The sequence below is a fragment of the Schistocerca piceifrons genome, chromosome 7, assembly GCF_021461385.2.
Source record: "Schistocerca piceifrons isolate TAMUIC-IGC-003096 chromosome 7, iqSchPice1.1, whole genome shotgun sequence".
Lineage (NCBI taxonomy): Eukaryota > Metazoa > Arthropoda > Insecta > Orthoptera > Acrididae > Schistocerca > Schistocerca piceifrons.
This window is the reverse complement of record NC_060144.1, coordinates 413,360,566-413,381,072: the sequence shown is the minus strand read 5'-3', so window position 1 is coordinate 413,381,072 and position 20,507 is coordinate 413,360,566. Positions and strand designations below refer to the sequence as shown.

General features: G+C 35.9%; 1 protein-coding gene across 1 annotated transcript; it reads left to right on the top strand.

Annotated features, from left to right (window-relative positions):
- Positions 1-8,418: 8,418 nt before the first annotated feature.
- Positions 8,419-18,376, top strand: LOC124805185 (40S ribosomal protein S16). Its single transcript, XM_047265676.1, has 6 exons — positions 8,419-8,483; positions 8,618-8,672; positions 8,753-8,797; positions 9,361-9,492; positions 14,577-14,691; positions 18,192-18,376. The coding sequence occupies exons 2-6, from the start codon at positions 8,664-8,666 to the stop codon at positions 18,335-18,337; spliced, it is 447 nt and encodes a 148-aa protein (XP_047121632.1). The 5' UTR covers positions 8,419-8,483; positions 8,618-8,663; the 3' UTR covers positions 18,338-18,376.
- The last annotated feature ends 2,131 nt before the right edge of the window (positions 18,377-20,507 follow it).

Genomic DNA, 20,507 nt, shown 5'->3' with positions numbered 1-20,507 from the left:
GAGCACATCCTCTTTTTTCCAATTACATATCACAGGCAAAATTCCATTTCATAGTGGTCAATATTTTATAAAATATTGTTAATGTTTGTTTAAGTTAAGAAAATGTTGCACAATTGAATTGTTTTTTTGGATGAAACTCAAAATCAAATGGTACATGTGGTCGCACATAAGCAAGAGTGACAAGTGTCATAGAAACATGGGGCACAATAATTTTCATGGCATCGAGCACATTGTACAAATGTTGCAGTTTTACAGTTACCAACATATCACTGCAATCTGAATTGACAAGGAGCCAAGTTGAGGTATCAGTCATGAAAAATCACAAGACATTTAATCCTTCAAGCGTATTGCAAGAAATTGATGAAGCTTTATAATATGTCAGTGCCAAATGGGGGCGAAATGCACTACAGTATATCATAAAAGAAGAGGAGAAAATGTGGTTTCTTGGGATGGTTTCATGGATTTTGTTGTATACTGCCTTGTTCTCAATGTAATGGACAACAGTTGAAGTACTGAAGTATGTTCGCCAGGGTTGGATATGGAAGGAGTTCAGAGGTTACCAGGCGACTTACTTTGTTACTGTCAGTAGCTTCAATATTTAACTATATGGTGAAATTCCTGCAATAGGCTTTTACATCGCACATATCTCACACAGAAGACTTATCCTACGTTTAAATTAGGAATTTTCACTATTCTTGCTTTTGATTATGATACTATGTTAGCTAAGATCGAAAAGCATGTTAACTTTTCCGTCTGGTCATCGAAAAGGCATATTGCCGCAGTGTTATCATATATTATTTCAATCTGTTTAAAAATTGAATAACATTCGACGGTCTATTGTTATTCTGCTTATCTGTTTTTATGTCTTGACTGCAACTATCCACAACTTTTCAGGTTAGTTGGACCACTTGGTTGGCTAGTGCACTCAAAATTAAATATGCTGGTAAATGTGTTGCTTCTTATCATCACTGCGTCGATGTGTGCATAATGCTCTACATAAAATGCATGATTGTTATGGTACTTCACTGTAATCAAGGCAGCTTGGCTTCCACACCGAGTGAAACGAGCCCAATGAGGTTCCAGCAAATGTGGAAGAATGGATAGTGCGATGTTTACATCAGGTTTATTCTTATGATGAACATGTTATAGTCACTGCGCCATCTCTTCCTGTCTTGCCTCTTGAAAGCACGTTTCTGTCCACCACTAATTAGCTACATTCAACACAACTTCACCAGAGTGTGTCATTTATGACTTGACAGATGGTCCTTTAGTTGTACGTGTTCCTCGACTCACAAAGCTTGGATGAAGGGTTGGGATTGCAATACTTGTTGATAATGGCACAACAAATTTCTAATTCTGGCATCACTCAATAATTTACATTACTGTTGTGGTAAAATACAACACAAATGGGTTTTCTACAATTTTCCTGTAGTGTTATGATGTTCCCAAATAAATTAATGCAGCAGAGCAAACATAAACCCAAGACATATAGATACATACAGAAGTATATGTGTGTGAGCTTAAACTAAATAATGGTACTTTTATAATTGTAGCTATTAGAGATCGCCATTGGGAAATTTTCAGCTATTTTTAAAAATTTGGATTCTTTGTTGTGCTCTCTGTCAGACAGAGGGAAGCAAATTATTGTTTGTGGGGATTCCAATGTACATTTTCTGAAAGAGTCTGAGAGAAAGCTTGACTATGAAATATTACATGGTTTTTTTCAATTTGATGTCAGTTATCGATTTTCCTACTTGAGGGGTGCAGGAAACCAGCACACTGATAGTTAACGTTTTTGTAGGACAAGATAACTTTTCCTGTTAACAATGGTCTGTCTGATCATGATGCACAACTAGTTACAGTACATGAAATAGCTCCATACAATAATGCAAAACAGTCCTCCAATTAGTGTTTACAATTAACGATTTATCAATTGCAAATTTCAGGGAAAGTTTGCAACAGTTAGACTGGGATGAGGTGTACAGGGAACCTAATGCTAATTTAAAATTTAATGCACTTCTTGACACCTTTGCAAGTATATTTAAAAACAATTTCCCTAAGAAAACAATGAAACATACTTGTGAGAAACCATCGAAAAAGCCATGGCTTACTAAAGAGATACAAATATCTCATAAATAGAAAAGAGAAATGTATCTTTTAGCCAGAAGAAGTAATGATCCAGAAACAGTCAAACATTATAAAAACTACCGCACTTTATTAAGAAAAGTTATTAAAAATTCCAGGAGTATGTGCATTATATGTGAGATTAGCACTTCTGGTAATAAAATTAATGCAATTTGGAATATTGTTAAAAGGGAACAGGGCAAATGAAAGCACAGGAGGATTGTATTTCCATCAAACTCAATGAAAAGCTTGTTAACAAATAGCCAGAAGTAGAAAATATTTTAATAATCATTTTTAAGTGTTGTAGAGAAAATGGGCTCCAGCTATTCATTAGAAAATGCAAAATTGTATATGGAAGAGGCAATACCTGTGCAATTTGATAAAACTGAAGTTCAACCCACCACTCCGACTGAAATTAGGAAAATAATAAATTGACTCAAAAGTAACAGCTCACATGGAAGCTGATGGCATTTCCAACAGAGTACTAAAAGCTTTTTCCCAACAAATAAGTAGGATTCTCAGCAACATACGTATAGCTCACTGAAATAGGGTATTTTTCCAGAGAGACTGAAATACGCTATTGTTAAACCATTACATACAAAAGAGGATAGGTCTGATGCTAAGAACTACTGCCCAATCTCACTTCTGACAGATTTATACAAAATTCTTGTAAAACTAAAGTATTCAAGAGAAGCTTCACATATTTGTAAAAATGAAGTACTAACAACATGTCAGTTCGGTTTTCAGAAAGGCTTTTCAACAGAAAATGCTGTGTATGCTTTCACTGGTCAAATATTAAATGCTTTGAATGACCAAACATCACCAATTGGGATATTTTGTGATTACTCAAAGGCTTTTGAAAGTGTTAATCGTGAAATTCTTCTGGATAAGCTAAAGTACTGTGGTGCGAGCAGGACAGTGCACAAATGGTTTAATTCATATTTAACTGGAAGAACGCGAAGGTTGAAACTGAAAGTACAGATTGTCTGCAAAAATCAGCAGAGTCCTCTAACTGTAGAGGTAAGAAGAATGGTGTCCCATGAGGTTTGGTTTTGGATCCTATATTGTTGGTAATATATATTAATGACTTGCCACTCTATGTTCATGAAGATGCAAAGCTAGTTCTTTTTACTGACGATACAAGTAAAGTAATCATATCCAATAAACAAGAATTAGCTGAGGAACTTGTATGTAATGTCTTTGAGAAAATTATGAAATCGTTTTCTGCAAATAGATTCCACTGAATTTTTAGAAAACACAATAAAGACAATTCTGTACAGTAAATGGCGTATCACCATTGATAAATATAGACTTTTAACAGAAGCATGTCGCTAAGGCAGAATATTCAAAATTTATGACTGTGTGCATTGATGAGAAATTGAATTGGAAGAATTGAAGAAACACCTTGAAGTTCCACTGAAACAGTTAGGTTCATCTACGTGTGCCATTAGGGTTATTGCAAATGTTGGTAATAAACACATCAGTAAATTAGTCTACTATGCCTATTTTCGTTCACTGCTTTCATATGGCATCACATTTTGGGGCTATTCGTTTTTAAGAAAAAAGTATTCATTGCAGGAAAGCTTGTGATCAGAGTAGCAGCTGGAGACCGCCCAAGATATTCTTGCAGACATTTATTTAAGGAACTCGGAATATTCACAGTGAATTTGTTATTAATAACCTACCCCAATTCAAAGACAATAATGAAGTGCATAGCTACAACACTAGAAGAAAGGATGATCTTCACTATTCTAGGTTAAATCTGAGTTTGGTCATTTGCCAAATAGCGCTGAAAATCTGACAGATAGCCAACTAACATTTAAAAACAATTTAAAAGTATTCCTGAATGATAGCTCTTTCTACTCAATAGATGAATCTTCAGATATGAATTAGTAACTGTAATGTGATGAAAACCAGTCTTAAACTGACACATTCGACATCGTTACAAAATGTCGTATTCATGATCTATGGAACAAGTATTAATGTAATATAACGAGAAATTTTCTAGCTAGTTTATGGAATGGGGGTGATTAGAAATTAGTCTTTTTGGTAAATAAACTGCACTTTTCCAGCGGTATTTGTACCTCTCAAGCAATGCTCTTTCCAAAAGTTCGTTAATTTTTGCGTGATGAATGCTTTTTCGATAAAACTCGATTTTAAAAGGAAATACTTTTATGGACCCGTGGAATCAGTGAATCAGTGAAGGAAAATGGCCAAAAAACAATCAGACTCAAACGCTAAAAGCGATATCCAAACCGAAAAATGTGATGATAATGACAAAAATCCCATAGAAAGAAATACAAAACATGTCGAACCTAGAAATAAATATAAGTGGGTTGCAGTAAGGTACAAAAACAAAGGAAGGAAGCATCAAGAATGTGACAAACAAAGCACCAGAATGACTTCTTAATAATTTGTAATTCACTAATTAAAAACGTTGCAGTATCAGATATTAAATTGATCTCCATCCAGGGATAGGTATGCATCAATTAAATAATCACCTCAAGAACGAAACAAAATGCATTCTCGCTGGTACATCGCAATGAAAACTACAAAGGTGTATTCATCAATGTGGGGACGAATTCGCTGTGAAACAGCAGTGAGGAAGAGATGGTAAATGAAGCAAGAAATCTAATCCGGATGGCGAAAAACGGGTACCCAACATGAAAGTTAATTATTACTAGTATCCTGCACAGAAGATAGGTAAATGATAAATACATAGATAGGATAAACAGTCGCATCACAGAGCAGTGCAACAGACTTGGTGCAGTTTTCGTGGATTTGAATAAATTTATTAGTGATAAATGTATAGGACAAGACATACTGCATCTAAACAGGCTTTGATAGGCAACATTCAGCAATATGTATAGTGATATATGTAAGATCATACTTAATAAGGGAAACTAGTATACAGAGATTTGGGTGTAAAAATTGATAACAAAGTTGAAACGAAAATACACAAACAGCGTTTCAAACCAGATGCATAAGGAATATTCAAAAAGTAACAATATTTTCGTAATGAACTTGAATATAAATGGGTTAAGTTCAAACTACACAAAAGGCAGAGAAACAAAATTTCACGATTTGCAAATCATTTTGTCAGAAATACCAAATATCAAGATTGTATGCTTGAATGAACACTGTCTTACAAAGGATAGTATCAAAATCTTAAATAACCATGATAATTTTTATGTTGCCAGCAACTTTTGTTGAAATAATTTAACTCTAGGAGGATTGTGCATACTTGTGGAAAGATAATTGGAATAAAGAGCAAAACTCGATTTCGATTCCCTAAACGAAGAATGTATATTTGAAAGCTGCTGCGTATAGTTAATGCAAAACATTATAATTTTTATCTGTGTACAGAATTCCAGGCGCAGAAATAACGAGACATTTTTTGTCGAAATTCCAGTGTCTACAGCAATAAATTCAAAAAGAAACCAAGAAAAGAGTCATAATAACTGGTGCTTTCAACATAGATCTAGCCAGTGAAGCCAATAACTCCACTAAACTCACTGATATGATTCAAATATCGGGTTTCGGTGCAAATTTCAGTGTTTTTACTCGAGTAAATGAAGTGACTGCCACATATATAGATAATATTGTAACCAATTACACTTCTAACGAGGCAAATAAGTTTTGTTTAGATTTACGACTTTCTGATCATTGCGCTCTGTATATGGAGCTACCAAAAACCATAAAACCTACTTGAAAGAACTCTACACCAAACGCCAGTTCAGCAAAGAAAATATGAAGTTATTCTATCATAGATTAAATAAGGTGAATTGGGGTATAGATCATAATATTTGATGCTATGAAAATTTTACTATGTTCTCGGAAAATTCATGCACGTTTTTAATGAAACTTTCCTCCTTACTGCAAATCATAAAAAGTAGGAAATAAAGTAAAGTGGATTAGTGAGGGAATAAAAATCTGGAGTGCCAGAAAAAGACGGCTTCATAGGGAACTAAAACATAAGAAAAGTCCTGATTTTGTTACTTACGTAAAATATTACAATAATATTTTAAAAAATTGTAAAGGCAGTCAAAGAACTGACAAATCAGAGGCGTTATGGTCAGTGATCAAAGCTGAAACAGGTGCCACAGGTAGAGACTATGATATTTCTGAAATCAAGATAGAGGATAAGACTATTGTAAATCCTGCTCAAATTTCTGAATTGTTTATTGAATTCCTTATAAATGTAAACAGATCTAATGTCAATGTAGCAGATTACCCAGACAAGGTAAATTTCTTCAACAGTGAGCAACCTGATGGTGAATTTTTCAGTACATTTACCAGACCTACTGTAAAAGATATAGAAAATGTTATACTGTCACTAAAAAGCAAAACATCAGCAAGACGGGAATGGATAACCACAAAAGTGTTAAAAACAGTCTCTAAAATATTTGTGCATCCATTAACTACAATTGTTAACCAGGTCCTTCAAGAAGGTTATTTTTCAGACACACTGAAGTATGCAGTAGTTAAGCCACTATTAAAAAAAGGCACAAAAGAACATATGGGAAACTATCGTCCAGTCTCTCTTGTTCCATCACTGTCAGAAATATTTGAGGAGGTAGTCACCATACAAATTCAAAATTTAATAGAAAAATTTAAAATACTCACAAAAAATCAGTATGGATTTCAAAAAGGCAAAACCACAATATTTGCTGTAAATAATTTCATTCATAAAATTAGCTCGTCTCTAGATACCTCACTGCATGCCACAGGAATTTTTTGTGACCTATCAAAGGCCTCTGATGGTGTGAATCACTCCTTGCTACTGTGTAAACTGGAAAAGTATGGAATTATGGGCACGGTATTAGAGTTGTTTAAATCCTATCTAACCAACCAAAGACAAAGAGTGGTTATAACATCAGAGAGAGGCACTTGCACTTCAGAATAGAAAACCATTTCACATGGGGTACCCCAAGGTTCTGTCTTAGGTCCCATTGTGTTTTTGTTTTACATAAATGGTCTACCACTTAATATTGAGTGTTACTCACTTTAATTTGCAGCTGACACATCTTCAATCATTGAAAGTAACAGTACAGATCAAATTCCACAAACTGTATTAAATAATTTAGAAAATTTAGATTCCTGGTTTGATTTGAATGGGTTAAAATTAAACATGGAAAAGACTTAGTTAGTGCAGTTTAAAACAAAACAAGCAAAAGTAAATGATATTCAGGTCAGTCACAGAAACCAGGATTTGCAGGAAGCTAGCTCTGTGAAATTCCTAGGAATGGAACTAGATAAAAATCTATCATGGGGATCATATATACAGTGCCTTGCAAATAAATTAAACAGACAAGCATTTGGAATGAGAATATTGTACAATGCTACCAGTATGGGCATAAGGAAAGTAGTATATCACAGCTAGTTTGAGTCAGTAATAAGGTATGGAATTATATTTTGGGGAACTCAAAGCATATGTGTCGAACACTGAAACTCCAGAAAACCATCATTACAAATATGCACAATGTAGGACGAAGAAAATCATGTCGCCCACTCCTAAAAATTCTAAGTATACTAAGTGTTCCCTCACTGTACAGATATGAGCTGATTATCTTTGTACACAGTAACTGTGATTTATTTGTAGTATATCATTTTCAATATGATTACAACACCAGAAATCAAAATAATATTATGCTGCCCACCCACCGTTTAAAACTTTATGCCAAACTCCACGTTATATGGCTATGAAAATTTATAACAAAGTCAACGGAAGCGAATTGCTCAGCATAAATTTAGAATCACAGAAAAAGTCCTTGTATAAGAAACTAGTGCAGAAATGTTACTAAATGACAACCTGAAAATTTGAGCAAGAGGGAGCGAGTACTTAGGTCAGTTAATCTTAAAAGTTTGTTACTTTTGAAGAAAAATCATTAATTGCTTAATTAAGTAATTATTCCGTACTGTGTATTATGTTACTGGTGTTATAAGGAAAATTGTAAACCAGATTTTGTGTTTTGACGAGTCTCCTGTACTTTAAGTCAATGGCTTGAAATTGGAGTTATGAGACAATAACTACTACTTCTACTCCTTCAGGGTTTATGTGTATGTTGAAAATTGGAATAAGGTAGAATATCTGAAACGGAATAATAGCTCAGGTGGTTACTTCTATTGCTCGTCATTAATTTGGTGAACATGTCTTATTGTTGCCTTTCTCGTTAAAGTGATCTTATGTATAGCTCACACGCGAACGACATTGTCTGTTTGACTTTGATCATTGGCGAAGAATGTTTGTACTTGTAGTTTGTACTTTGGGTGAAGGAAGCTAGTGATGTCTGTTGGAACGTTGTTCTTTGGTTGACGGAAGGAAGTGGTGTTCTATTTTGCGAGTTGAGTGACTGCAGGTAAGTTGGTTTGAATAATTGGTTTGTAGATTGACTTATTTTCAATAATTATGTCGGAGTTTATAATTTAGAAAAGCTAAGTTTTGTCTGTTAGTATTTCAAAATCTAGTAATGGAATGTTGATTTGACTGTAGGTGTTCTTTGGACCAGACACTTCCTTACCACGCGGTAACCACGAGAATGCAGAAGGTTTGTTTAGGTATAATTTTATTAATGAAAATTTATTTTTTACTGCTTTACTGAAGACTGATATCCATTTCATGTTGCAGCCAGCAAAGGAGCCGATTCCTTCCGTGCAGGTGTTCGGTAGAAAGGTATGAGATTCGTACTGTAATCTTATTGTACTGTGACGTTGTGATATTTGTTATCCATCACTAACTACTTCGATTCATTCAAGCATATTACCTACCCTCGTCTTCGTAAAGTGTGGTTTTTGTTGGCGTGCGATTTAATGATTTCTGTAACACAATTCCTTTGGATAAGATAAATGAACTTTGTTACGTGAATGCTCCATCGACAACATTGTGTTCTTTCAGTTTGTCAATTGGTGGTTGGAGATTAGATGTATTTAGTGTGGGTAAAAATTTAAGATTGTAGTAGACTTTTTATTGGTGTTAACACTTGCTTCACAAGCTATTGTGATAAGTGATTATATGACAACTCAAGTTGAACGATTTGGATTATGTTATCCCCATACTACTATTTCGCCTCCCCGTTTTTTTCCCACTTACATATCGCCAGTCAATATGCCTGTGATGTTAATATATCCCGAATATGATGTATATGTGAATTTTCAGTTCTTACTGAGGCTAAGAAACAAGGCTAAAATATGACTATTGAGCCAATGCAAAAGTTTTCATACGACTTTCTTTTTCAGAAAAGTGCAACTGCTGTTGCATATTGTAAAAGAGGAAATGGAAACTTGAGAGTAAATGGCAGGCCACTGGAGATGGTAGAGCCTCGTGTGCTGCAGTATAAACTTCAGGAACCAGTACTGCTGTTAGGAAAGGTACTAGTCATTAATTTGTTTTGGTCAAGTGTTGCTCGTGTAAATCTTTGTATGGGCTTCGTATAGTTAATTTTCCAATTCATTTAATGAAAGTCGATGGTCAAATTTTTTAACCCATATGCTGACTTGCTGTTTTAATTCATTCTAGCTCATTGACTCAACACTGTTATGGGTACACACAGTATTTTGTGTAATTATTGTAGGCCACATATGCTATACAACTTGAGTTGGAAATTAAAGTACAGATGGCCAATATATTACTGTTTGTGGATAAATCTTGTTTAGCATTGAATTCTGTTCGGAATTGTTGCGAGAAATGCTAGATTCCTTGATAGAATTGGTATATTTGCATTTCATATGTCCTGATTCGTGATATCAGTATATAGCAAATAAGACATGATCCCAGATGTTCAGTATGATTACCATAACAAATTTCTGTACCATATGATACTGTGCTCAATTCATTGAGTTGTATGTAATGTCTGTACTGTTTGGACTGTTATGTAGCAGAACTTCCTTTGGGTATTATATTCACTGTTATTGTAAATTCAGTGTATCAGCACCTGATCTAACCCAGTACTATAGTCAGGGTGGATATGTGGACAAGAAAAAGAATTCTCCAGTTTTTCCTGGATTTCCCAGTTAAAAAATACTTTCTCCCAGGTGGAAACACTTTCTCCATGTTAAGTAACAGTATATTTTCCCTCGGAACTGTAAAACTTATCAATGCTGTGAATGGTTTTTGTCTTACCCACGGGCATAGAATTTCTGGGCACTTAGAAAATGTAATTTAGGGAAAAATAGGTTTTGGAAAGACCTTTGATCTGCAGGTGCACTGCACATTTTCGTATTATGAAAGTACAATTTCGAATTCTACCAAACACTGCATGTTACTTTCCAAAGCATTGAAATTGAGGTTGCAATGTGCTTCTGTAAGCCAGTCATAGCTCATGTCATGTGATCTTGCCAACCGATGACTGGATATTCAGAGCGTCAGGCATGTGATGTAGTCAGCCAATAGCAACATTACTTAATAGTGGGAGCACATAAACAAGAACGTAATGGTTCAAATTTATACATAGTGCTCTACAAGGAACACAAGGCTTTCACATACAATATTAATTTTCTTTGCACGTGTTGCATTTTGAGGTATATCACACAAATGTGCTATTAAAATTTTTAGTCTTATATTGTAATAAAAGAAACAAGACATTTGAGGATACTCAAAGAGCATTGGAATTTTGTGAACTGTACTGAAACCTACACATTTAGAGTGCATACTTGAGTGCTCATGTGTATGCCACCAAACTATATTCAGGACAGTGGAAATTAAAATGTCCTGTGGTGCCTCTCCTGCTCCCAGTCGGCAAGTTTGACATCCTGCCCCTCCTAATAAAAAAAGAAGAAGAAGAAAGCTCGCAATTAATACCAGATGGGATAATTTATAATTGGGAGAAAAAGTGCTAGTGGTAAAATTTGCTATCTTAATTGCCTATTAGCTAATAACTTATTATTTTGTGTCATAAAATGAAATATACGATACATAAAACCAGTAAAGACAAGGCAGCTCTCTAATCTTGCTACAGCTTTACATGGTTTGCTTTCCTTAGTGTGAAAGAATCTGTTACCTCATCAGAGTTCGTCAAATGTTTTGCCACATGAAAAATCAAAATGTTGTCTAATAATGAAAAAGCTGTTAAAACAAATAGTATGCATGACTGGTGTGATTGCTTGTGCTAATTACGTCTATTTTGTCACTGCAAGAAGAGATAAAATAGGCCTTCTAACATTGCAGAAATTGTTACACACCAAATAAATGACTGTTTGGCACAATTGGTTGTTTTTATAACAAGAGATAATATAATTTGTGAAGTATCAATGCATTCATTCAAGCATGGGGTCAACAGAAGCATGAATTCCACCTGTCTGCTTTGACCCATGACATAAGGGTGTTGTGTGTGTCGTCATTAAGACACTGAGTTTGTGAGTTGGTTGTGTTCGTAGATGTCTTGCTGTTTGATGGTGCCTGCCTCTCTCTCTCTCTCTCTCTCTCTCTCTCTGTGTGTGTGTGTGTGTGTGTGTGTGTGTGTGTGTGTGTGTGTGTGAGAGAGAGAGAGAGAGAGAGAGAGAGAGAGACCTACTTTACAGCCCCCAAAACTTGGTGGTAATTTTTTTTTTTTCTCGAGTGGGAATGTTTCATGTATTTATTGTGCGTCGAATGTGTTTTAATTTACATAGGGATGTTTGACTTTTGAATTTTTGTGGTGCTGTGGTTTTGCTTCTGTTTTCGTAGTTGTAGGTGTTGGTTTTTTCCTATCAATAGTTGTGGTTGGCCTATATAGGTCAAGGGATGTCAGATTCCTGTAAACTTAGTAATTTTTTTTTTGTTAAATTTGTGTGTTTTGGGATAGTGGTGTGTTTTTTTACTGTTATATTTAGCTGTCTACTCCCTAAGACCCCCCCAGTTTCTCGCAGTTGAGCTGCTAGTTTGTATTTTTGGAGGGAGATGTTATTGTCTTATAAGTATTTACATATTTTTTGCCATGTGTATGTAGTGAAGACGCTTAGAATAGCCATTTCTGCCATATTGATGTCATGGGTCAAAGCATATGGGTGGAATCGGACACTTCTGTACTCCTCAAGCATGAGACCGAAAAGCAGTTGTATGGTATTTTTATATAAATTTGGAATCATCATATTCTTCCTTAATTTGTGTGATGTCAGTTTCTTCTCATTCCTAGTTCTAACAATCTTGTCATCACCAATTCTGTAAATATTCCTGCCATTGTCTAAACTTATTTGCCAGTTAACCTCATCAACCCTGCCAGAATCACCTGTTTAGTTATCCTGTGATTATTCTCCGGTTAGGTGTTACATGTTCGTACAATGTTTTCCACACTACTTCCAGAATAGAACTTTAGCGGCTGCTAGCTCTATACGACTAGCACTTACTATTATAGGGATCTGGCCAAAATTTGTCAATTTCATTTTCTTGTGTGCCCGCTCGTAACTGCTAAAAAGAATCTAATGTAAACAGTTGTGATTTCTCACTCATCGGAGGCAATTTGTTGTTATGAAGCATTGCATAATCTTCCTAAAGCCTTTGAGGCATTTTGCGGTTGACACACTTGTATGAGCACAGTGTTTTGTGGTATATGGTGCATTTCTTTTGCAATTTGTATTTTATTTTAGTTTTTTTTCTCTCTCATTCTTGTTTTACTGCGGCAGTAGCGGAATACAGCAATATCCTTTGTTACAGTATCGGTTCTTAAGTCAAAATTACAAAAAAAAAAAAATATCCTGGAATTCTAAGAAATTTCCAGGTTTCTCCCGGTTGTCCCAGGTCATATACACCCTGATAGTACAATCCACAAATGATAGTGGTGTGTGCATGTCGAGGCATGGATGGGGGTTTGCGCATGTCGAGGCATGTGTGGGAATGTAATTGTTTACAATTTCATGCAACAGTTGTTTACATCCTGCAAATTCTCTTGCTTGCTTATGCAGAATTTATTGTGTTAGGATTAGAACTTGAAATTACGGCAAAGACACGTGTTTAATGAACAACTTTATTCATTTGAATCTCAACATATTGCTCACCACCACCACCATCAGCAATGACAACTCGCAACAAATGAAATATAAATTCACTAAACAATTTGATACAATCATATGTAATGCTTGCATTAGCTACAGCATTCAGAGCAGAGTGCTCAGAACACTACTGACGGCTCATTGTCTGTCCATGTATCCGTGATGTAAGGAGAACAAAACAAGACTAAAATCAACTGCCATCGTTCATGACTCCTGTTATAGGGCTTTGTTACTACAGTTCAGCTGCTGACGGCAGGTGGCTATGTTGCCAATATTACTACATGGCTGTTTGTTCTTGTGCTGTTTTGGTCACCTATCTGTGAATATTACACCCGAAAATTTCAGACCCATTGCAGTGCTGTACTACTGAAGTGGCAGAAAACACTAATAACCTTGGGGGATTGAAACACACTCTGTAATTAAAAAGAAAATTGGAAATATATATTGAGATAAGCCAATGATGTTTCATTGTCTTAATGTATAGATGCATTTCTTACGTGCATTTTAGGGAGAAGAGTTGATTACAGTTGGAGTGTTGTCATTATCTGTATGTTGTCACTATCTTCACCATTGCTACTGCTGCTACATCCCCTTATCTTATTAACTTACCCATCCTTTCTTCCAGTACACCTTGTTGCCATGTGCCTATTGAGATGTGCCATGTATATTTGGCAATTGGATTGAACTACTGAAGGAAATTGCTTCTGGTCAAGATATCCCTCATTGTGGCATACTGTGACCTTCTTGTTAATTTTGTCATACCAATAACTAACAGAGGAACCAAAATTAAGTCTCCAACAGTAAGCAACACACCACACTAATAATTCCAAACTCATAAACATATCTTTCCCGTAACCGGCAACACAGAAGGAAAAAACTCGCTAACAAACAGCCACAAACATTTCCAATATTTTCACAAACAGCAGTAATTGAGTCCAGTGAATCACTAATATCACTTCACCACACAATTTGGAAACACAAATATCCCATATTAGAGCACCTTAACATGCCCTCCACAAACATTGTCCATTTCAAATATACTGTATGATGTCCCATGACAGGTCAAACAAAGCAGATGGGTGCCACTGTAAACTTAGGTTGGCCCTTTTCATTTGCTCCTATAGTCAGTAGTAGTTGCCAGATATAATACTTAGTAAGTACTGACTGCTTTGTTAACTCTTGTTATTCTAACATTTGTAGCAGTATGCTTAAGTGTTCTTCCCTCCAGTTAACTTTTGCAAATCATGAACTGTAATAAATTGTATTGATGTTAGTGCTGATGGCAATTTAAATTGCCACAGAAATTTAACTTGATATCAAATTGTAATACCTGTTATTATTTTCTCTTATACCTGTTAGTACTTGTTTAATGAAATGATTTACTCTAGTGGAATATTATCTTGATTCAGTAAATTTCATGCAATGATATAGCGTACAGAGATTGTTCTAACAATTCCATTTTTTGTAAGTTGCTGTTTTCATTGTCACAGGAGCGTTTTTCCGGAGTTGATATAAGAGTTCGTGTAAACGGAGGTGGCCATGTTGCACAGATTTATGCTATTCGTCAAGCCATTTCAAAAGCTCTTGTTTCGTACTACCAGAAATGTAAGTATGATGTCTTTAATTTTGCAGTATGTGGGATAAGGAAGTTCCTGTTTGTGTGTGAGACCGGGGTATTACCATTCAGGTTTAGAAATTCTAGGCATATGGTCACAGAAATACCTACAAAGTTATGGGGAATAAAGGGCAAAAGCAGTTCTGTAGTAGGAATCAAATGTTAGTGTGTTGCATTAAAACAAAGTATCAGGTGTGGAGGGGGACGGGCACAAGTGGTGAGTTGCTGGGCAGTTAGTGTCAGTTGTGTAGCTTCAAAGTCTTCGCTTCAGTTGTAATAGTCATCCAGAGATCTAGAAGTACGAACAGATCATTATCTGGTGTCTGTTGTAGCTATTTGACACGTCACGTACAAACTCGATCCGGTAGTAGTGAGGTACTTTTTGAAAGGATGAATGATGTTCAGGTTGTTTGTTGTATGTTCCAAGTGTTGAATTAATCGTGCCAAAGAATCAAAAGTCCCACAGAGTTATTAAAAACCATGTTTTGTGGGTTCATGCTTGTGTATGTTCTTGTTTCGTGATTACATGCCTGCAAGGGAAAGCACTGCCCTGTGTACTGAAAAAATTAAACAATTCCTTTGCACAAGGAAGTACAATGCAGTTTTACTACCAGTAAATTTTTTTTTTTGTGAGAAATTAGCATTGACAGTTTGACTCAACCAGATGGTTACATTGCCAAATGTGGCTTGTGGCACATCATGTCTGTTTGCTACTAGTTGCATTCTGTAGAGGCAAATTTGTATGCATAAAATTATTTATGGGTATTAGTTTTACATATGAACTCCAAAAATTGAAAAGTAGTATTCAGTATATTATATAATTTAATATGTTGAAGTTATTTGTAGTACTTCATAGTAGAAATGCAAACCTTTTGCTATATTGTCTAAAACTTGCAGTTTCTCTTTTTGAATTTCATGTATTGTGAATATTGATTTTTGTAAAATCTTGATTTGCCAGTATCACTTGTACGAAAGTCAATAACTAGTTTTGACTGTAACTGGTCATCTTCCGATTAAAATATACATAGCAGTGTCTAAGATAAGAGTATACTACGTCAATAGGGTGTTCATGATGCAAGGGAATGTCAACTTCGAGCTCATATAACTAAAGTGAGTAATTCGTAAGTACAACAAGCACTGTCATTGTGCATTCGGTGACAAATATAATGGCCACACTGACTGGTGACAGTCAGTTTCTATGAGGTGCTCGCAGTTTATGTATGTCCACCTCACAGAAACTGACTCTGTCATCAGACAGCATGGCTATTTTGAGTGTACAATGACAGTGCTTGTCTGTTATAAGTAAGAGTTTAAATGACAAGTGCCCTCTTACCTTAGGCTCTGCTGTGTATACTTTGATCTGAAGATGACAGGTAATGGTTAAGCTTATTATCTGTTTGTGTCTGTACTGTACTGTACAGGTAACTAAAAATTTTATCAACAATTTATTCTACAGTGACACAATAATTAGTATATTGTGTTACAAGGTGGTGATCAGTCCATGGCATGCTCTTCTCTTAAATTCCAGAGTGTTGCAGTTACAGTAATGGGGAAACATCACTTAAATTACTGTTGTAATCTGATTTCTGATTTTCTCTTCTGCACTGCCAGAGCAGTTATCTGTCCCAGGTGTGGAATTATATATTTTTCTTGCAGTGGTCCATAGTGCCTTTATTTTTGGGTGCCACTTATGGCACATTTACGTCTACACTGTAAACCATCGTGAGGTGCATAGCAGAGTGTACATTCCATTATGCCAGTTATTAGGGTTTCTTCCTGTCCCATTCACATGTACAGTGTGGGAAGATAATTGTTTGATTGCCTGTGTGTGTGTGTGGTAATTATTCTAGTCTTATGATTCATATGTTAGTGATACATAGGGGGTTGTTTTATATTCCTAGGGTCATCATTTAAAGCCAGTTCTTGGAACTTTTAACAGACTCTCAGGATAGATGTAAACTATCTTAGCGCCTTCCAGATAGTTCGTTCGTTATCTCTGTGACACTCTCCCACAGATTAAACAAACCTGTGACCATTTGTGCTGCCCTCCTCTGTATACATTCAGTATGTGCTGTTAGGCTCTTGTATGGCCCCCACACACAAGAGTAATATTCTAGGACCGGTCACATGCAATCTCTTCTGCACTTCCCCAGTATTCAACCAGTAAACCGAAGTGTACCACCTGCTCTAACCACGACTGATCCTAAGTGATCATTCAGTTTCATAGCCATACAAAGTGCTACACTCCGGTATTTGTATTAGATAGATGACTAATTCCAACAGTGACTCACTGATTTTATAGTCATAGGATACTACGTTTTTTTGTTGCCAATCTCTGCACTGCTTGCAATCTTATCAAGGTTTGGCTATATATTTATGCAGCTTCTTTAAGATAATACATCATTATGGATAACTACATCATCTGCAAAAAGCTTGATTTTACTATTATGTGTAAAGTCATTAATATACAACATGAACAGCAAGGGTTTCAGCACACTGTCCTGGGTTACATCTGAACTTACCTCTACATCTGACGATGATTCTTCATCTGAGATAACATGTTTGGCCCTACCTACCAAAAAGTTCAGTCCAGTAACAAATTTCACTTCATAACCCATATGATCATTCTTTTGATAGCAAGTGTAGGTGCAGTACTGAGTCACATGCTTTTTGGAAATCAAGAAAAACTGCATCTATCTGGTTGCCTTCATCCAAAGCTTTCAGTATGTCATGGGCGAAAAGTAAGTGTTGGGTTTCACATGATGATGGGTGTTTTCGAAATGCTGGTTGACATTGAGAAGGGCATTCTGTTCAAGATACCTCATTATGTGGAGCTCAAAATATGTTCAAAGATTCTACAATAAATCAATGTCAAGGATATTGGACGGTGGTTTTGTGGATCACTTCTACTACCCTTCTTGTAGGTCACACCAAATGCAAATTCATAGGGGCTCCTACTTTGCACTGCAAACTTAAAGAATTTCTTGCAGTAGTTTGGCTAATACCGAAATATCACAATAACTATGACCATTAACGAAATGATAGGTAATACATTGTGAAGCTGAGGAATGAATCTCTGAGATGTGCGAGTCTGAGTTTATTATGGAATAGTTTCTTTAAAATTGTTTGAGAATTACTGCAGACCAGCCAGCTTGCGCAGCTGACAGATTACGCGCTGAGTAGGCCTGGCGTTATCATTGCCTGCTGATGCATTCTGCGCACGCTGGCAACTGCACTTCCCTCCACCTGCTCCGTACTGAACTGTCAAAAGTTGCAACTAATTTTAAATGCGCTGTAGTTAGACTGATGTACATGGAATTGCAAAATAATGTCCTTGTAGTGTTGTAGTATTTATTATAGTGAAACATCAGAGGCAAAGCAAATCAATATTCTAGTTTTTAAGTATATAAATGGTTCTGTTTGTATAAAATTAGTGTTCATTGTTAAATGATTTATTATGATTTTAATAAATATGGCATTTAATTTTCAGATGTAGACGAAGCGTCTAAGAAAGAGATAAAGGATATTTTGATCCAGTATGACAGAACTCTCTTGGTAGCTGACCCAAGGCGTTGCGAGCCCAAGAAGTTCGGTGGACCAGGTGCCCGTGCAAGATACCAGAAATCATACCGTTAAAGTGTATAGTCTCTTATTAATAAACATTCTTTGAAAACAGGGTCTCATTTATTTCACCTTGGAAATTATTCCAATTTTTATGCAGTTATTTTATGTATTAATGGAACACAAACCAAATTATATCGTTGTATCCATCAAATATTTTGTAACACAAATATTGTTTGCTGATTTAGTGTTGCCCTGTGTGCATTTAAAACAAATTGTTCAAAAGATAGGCAAGCAATTAACATCTTTCACCATATGAGGCCTAGAAATTTTTTAACTTCCTTTAAGAAAGTAAATTTTTAACTATTCACTATGGTCATAAGAAAATACAATTTTGGTGCATGCTGGTAGTTAAAGATTCAGAAGATATTGGTGTTGAATAGGTTCTTTCACTGATCAGGGTGATAAGGACACTAACTTCCATTGATAATGCCTGGATCAAATACCAACTCATTGTTGAAAATTGGCAAAAATGGATAGTTATATTTATTAGGGTTTTAGTGTAACAATTGCTGAGGGGATGTGGAGAATTAATAAATGTGGCAAGAAAAGACTGCATAGTTCCTGCTTAAAATAAACAGCAGGTGGCGAAATGCAGACATTATGCTGCCTTGGTTTGTTGTCTTTTAGCAAAGAACTTGTTTACTTTGTAAAACACTGGACTACAATATTGTGCTTCATATTCAGCTGACATTAAAATATGGACATAGTTAAAATTTAGATGGTTCGTTGTCTCAAATTATGGAAGTTATTCTTAATATTAAATACAGACAGAAAAAAATCGTAATACCAAGAAATTGCAAATCTGAAATGCTGTTAACATTGACTTGCAATTGCCATAATGTTGAATGCAAATGTGCATGCTTTGTGTTGTACAGTTGCCGGATGTGTCTGTGAGATGGAGTTTCGTGCCTGTTGCACTTTGTAGGTTGCTACAGGATAGGTTAACCCTTTAACATAAAACATGGAGTTCTCATATTTATTATTTTGACAGAAACTTAAATCCAGAGTATATTTGCAAGACTTAGACATTTAAAAAAAGTCACTCTTATCTGTTCAAGCCCTGATAATTAAGTCACTGCAAGACAGCATCAGGAACTACATTTGTAGGCTGCCTTTTGTTTTTTGGACGAGGCAGTTGCCATAAGATATTGTCTTAACTATTTGAAGCTTTGGATACTTGACGACAAAATGCTTGCTTTCACTCCCTCCTATATTGTTGTTTAGGGATTGCTTTCAAAAAAGGATTCCTATAATCCTGTGTTTGACATTGAATTTAGCAGCTCAGAAAATGAAGAATGTGATGTTACTTCATTAGTGGGCTGAAGGTACATTATTTCGTCAGTTGAGTGACAGGTGCTCACCAGTGGTATGAGAAATAAATCCTCTGTGCTCCAGCCAGCTCTTCCAAGGTTTAAGTCCACAGGAAACTTATGAAATCTGTGGTTAGACTTCACAGCTACAGAGAAAGGAAAAAATGACCCCAAGTTTCAGGATACATTAATCACTCCAGTGCACAAGTATACTTGGGGTTTTATGATGGGTGACCTTCAAAATTTTGTAACCCATTATTTTGAGCTTGAAAAGCTGTCTTTATCTGTCTGTGTGTGATGTTCATTATATTTTTCATTAACAAAACAATTTGGAACATAATTTAAAAAAAGTCAGTTTGGGGGTGATGCTGTTTGTGGATGAAGCTGGAGTTTTCTCATGATGCCCCTTACGTGCTAGATTTGAGACACATCTGGTGATCAAGCAGGCTAATGCAACGTTGGAAAACACCCCCTAGAGTGCTGTTCACGAATGCCAGCACAATGGGTTGAATCATCATATTGACATACAAACTTGTAGTCGGGGTTTGTGGTATAACCACGAGAATGCTCCTGCTGTCTTACAAAATCACGTCCCAGATCATAACTCCAGCTATATGTCCTGTGTCTAGCATGCACACAGGTTGGTTGCAGACACTTAACAGGCCAGTAACCAGCACACAGCTTTCACTAGTGCTGAGGCAGAACCAGGTTTCATCAGAAAACATATAGGCCTCCACCTTGCCCTCCAATGAGTTCTCACTCGACACCAATGAAACTGCAAATGACGGCAGTTTGGGGTCAGCGGAAGGCACGGTACTAGGTGTCTGGCTGTGTGATTTCCTTGAAGTAATTCATTTGTAAGAGTTTGTCAC

Bases quoted from the DNA above. Each gene is read 5' to 3' on its own strand.
- LOC124805185 (XM_047265676.1), top strand. The intron at 9,493-14,576 runs GTACTAGTCATT...TCATTGTCACAG, and splicing joins CAGTACTGCTGTTAGGAAAG to GAGCGTTTTTCCGGAGTTGA. The intron at 14,692-18,191 runs GTAAGTATGATG...TTTAATTTTCAG, and splicing joins TGTTTCGTACTACCAGAAAT to ATGTAGACGAAGCGTCTAAG.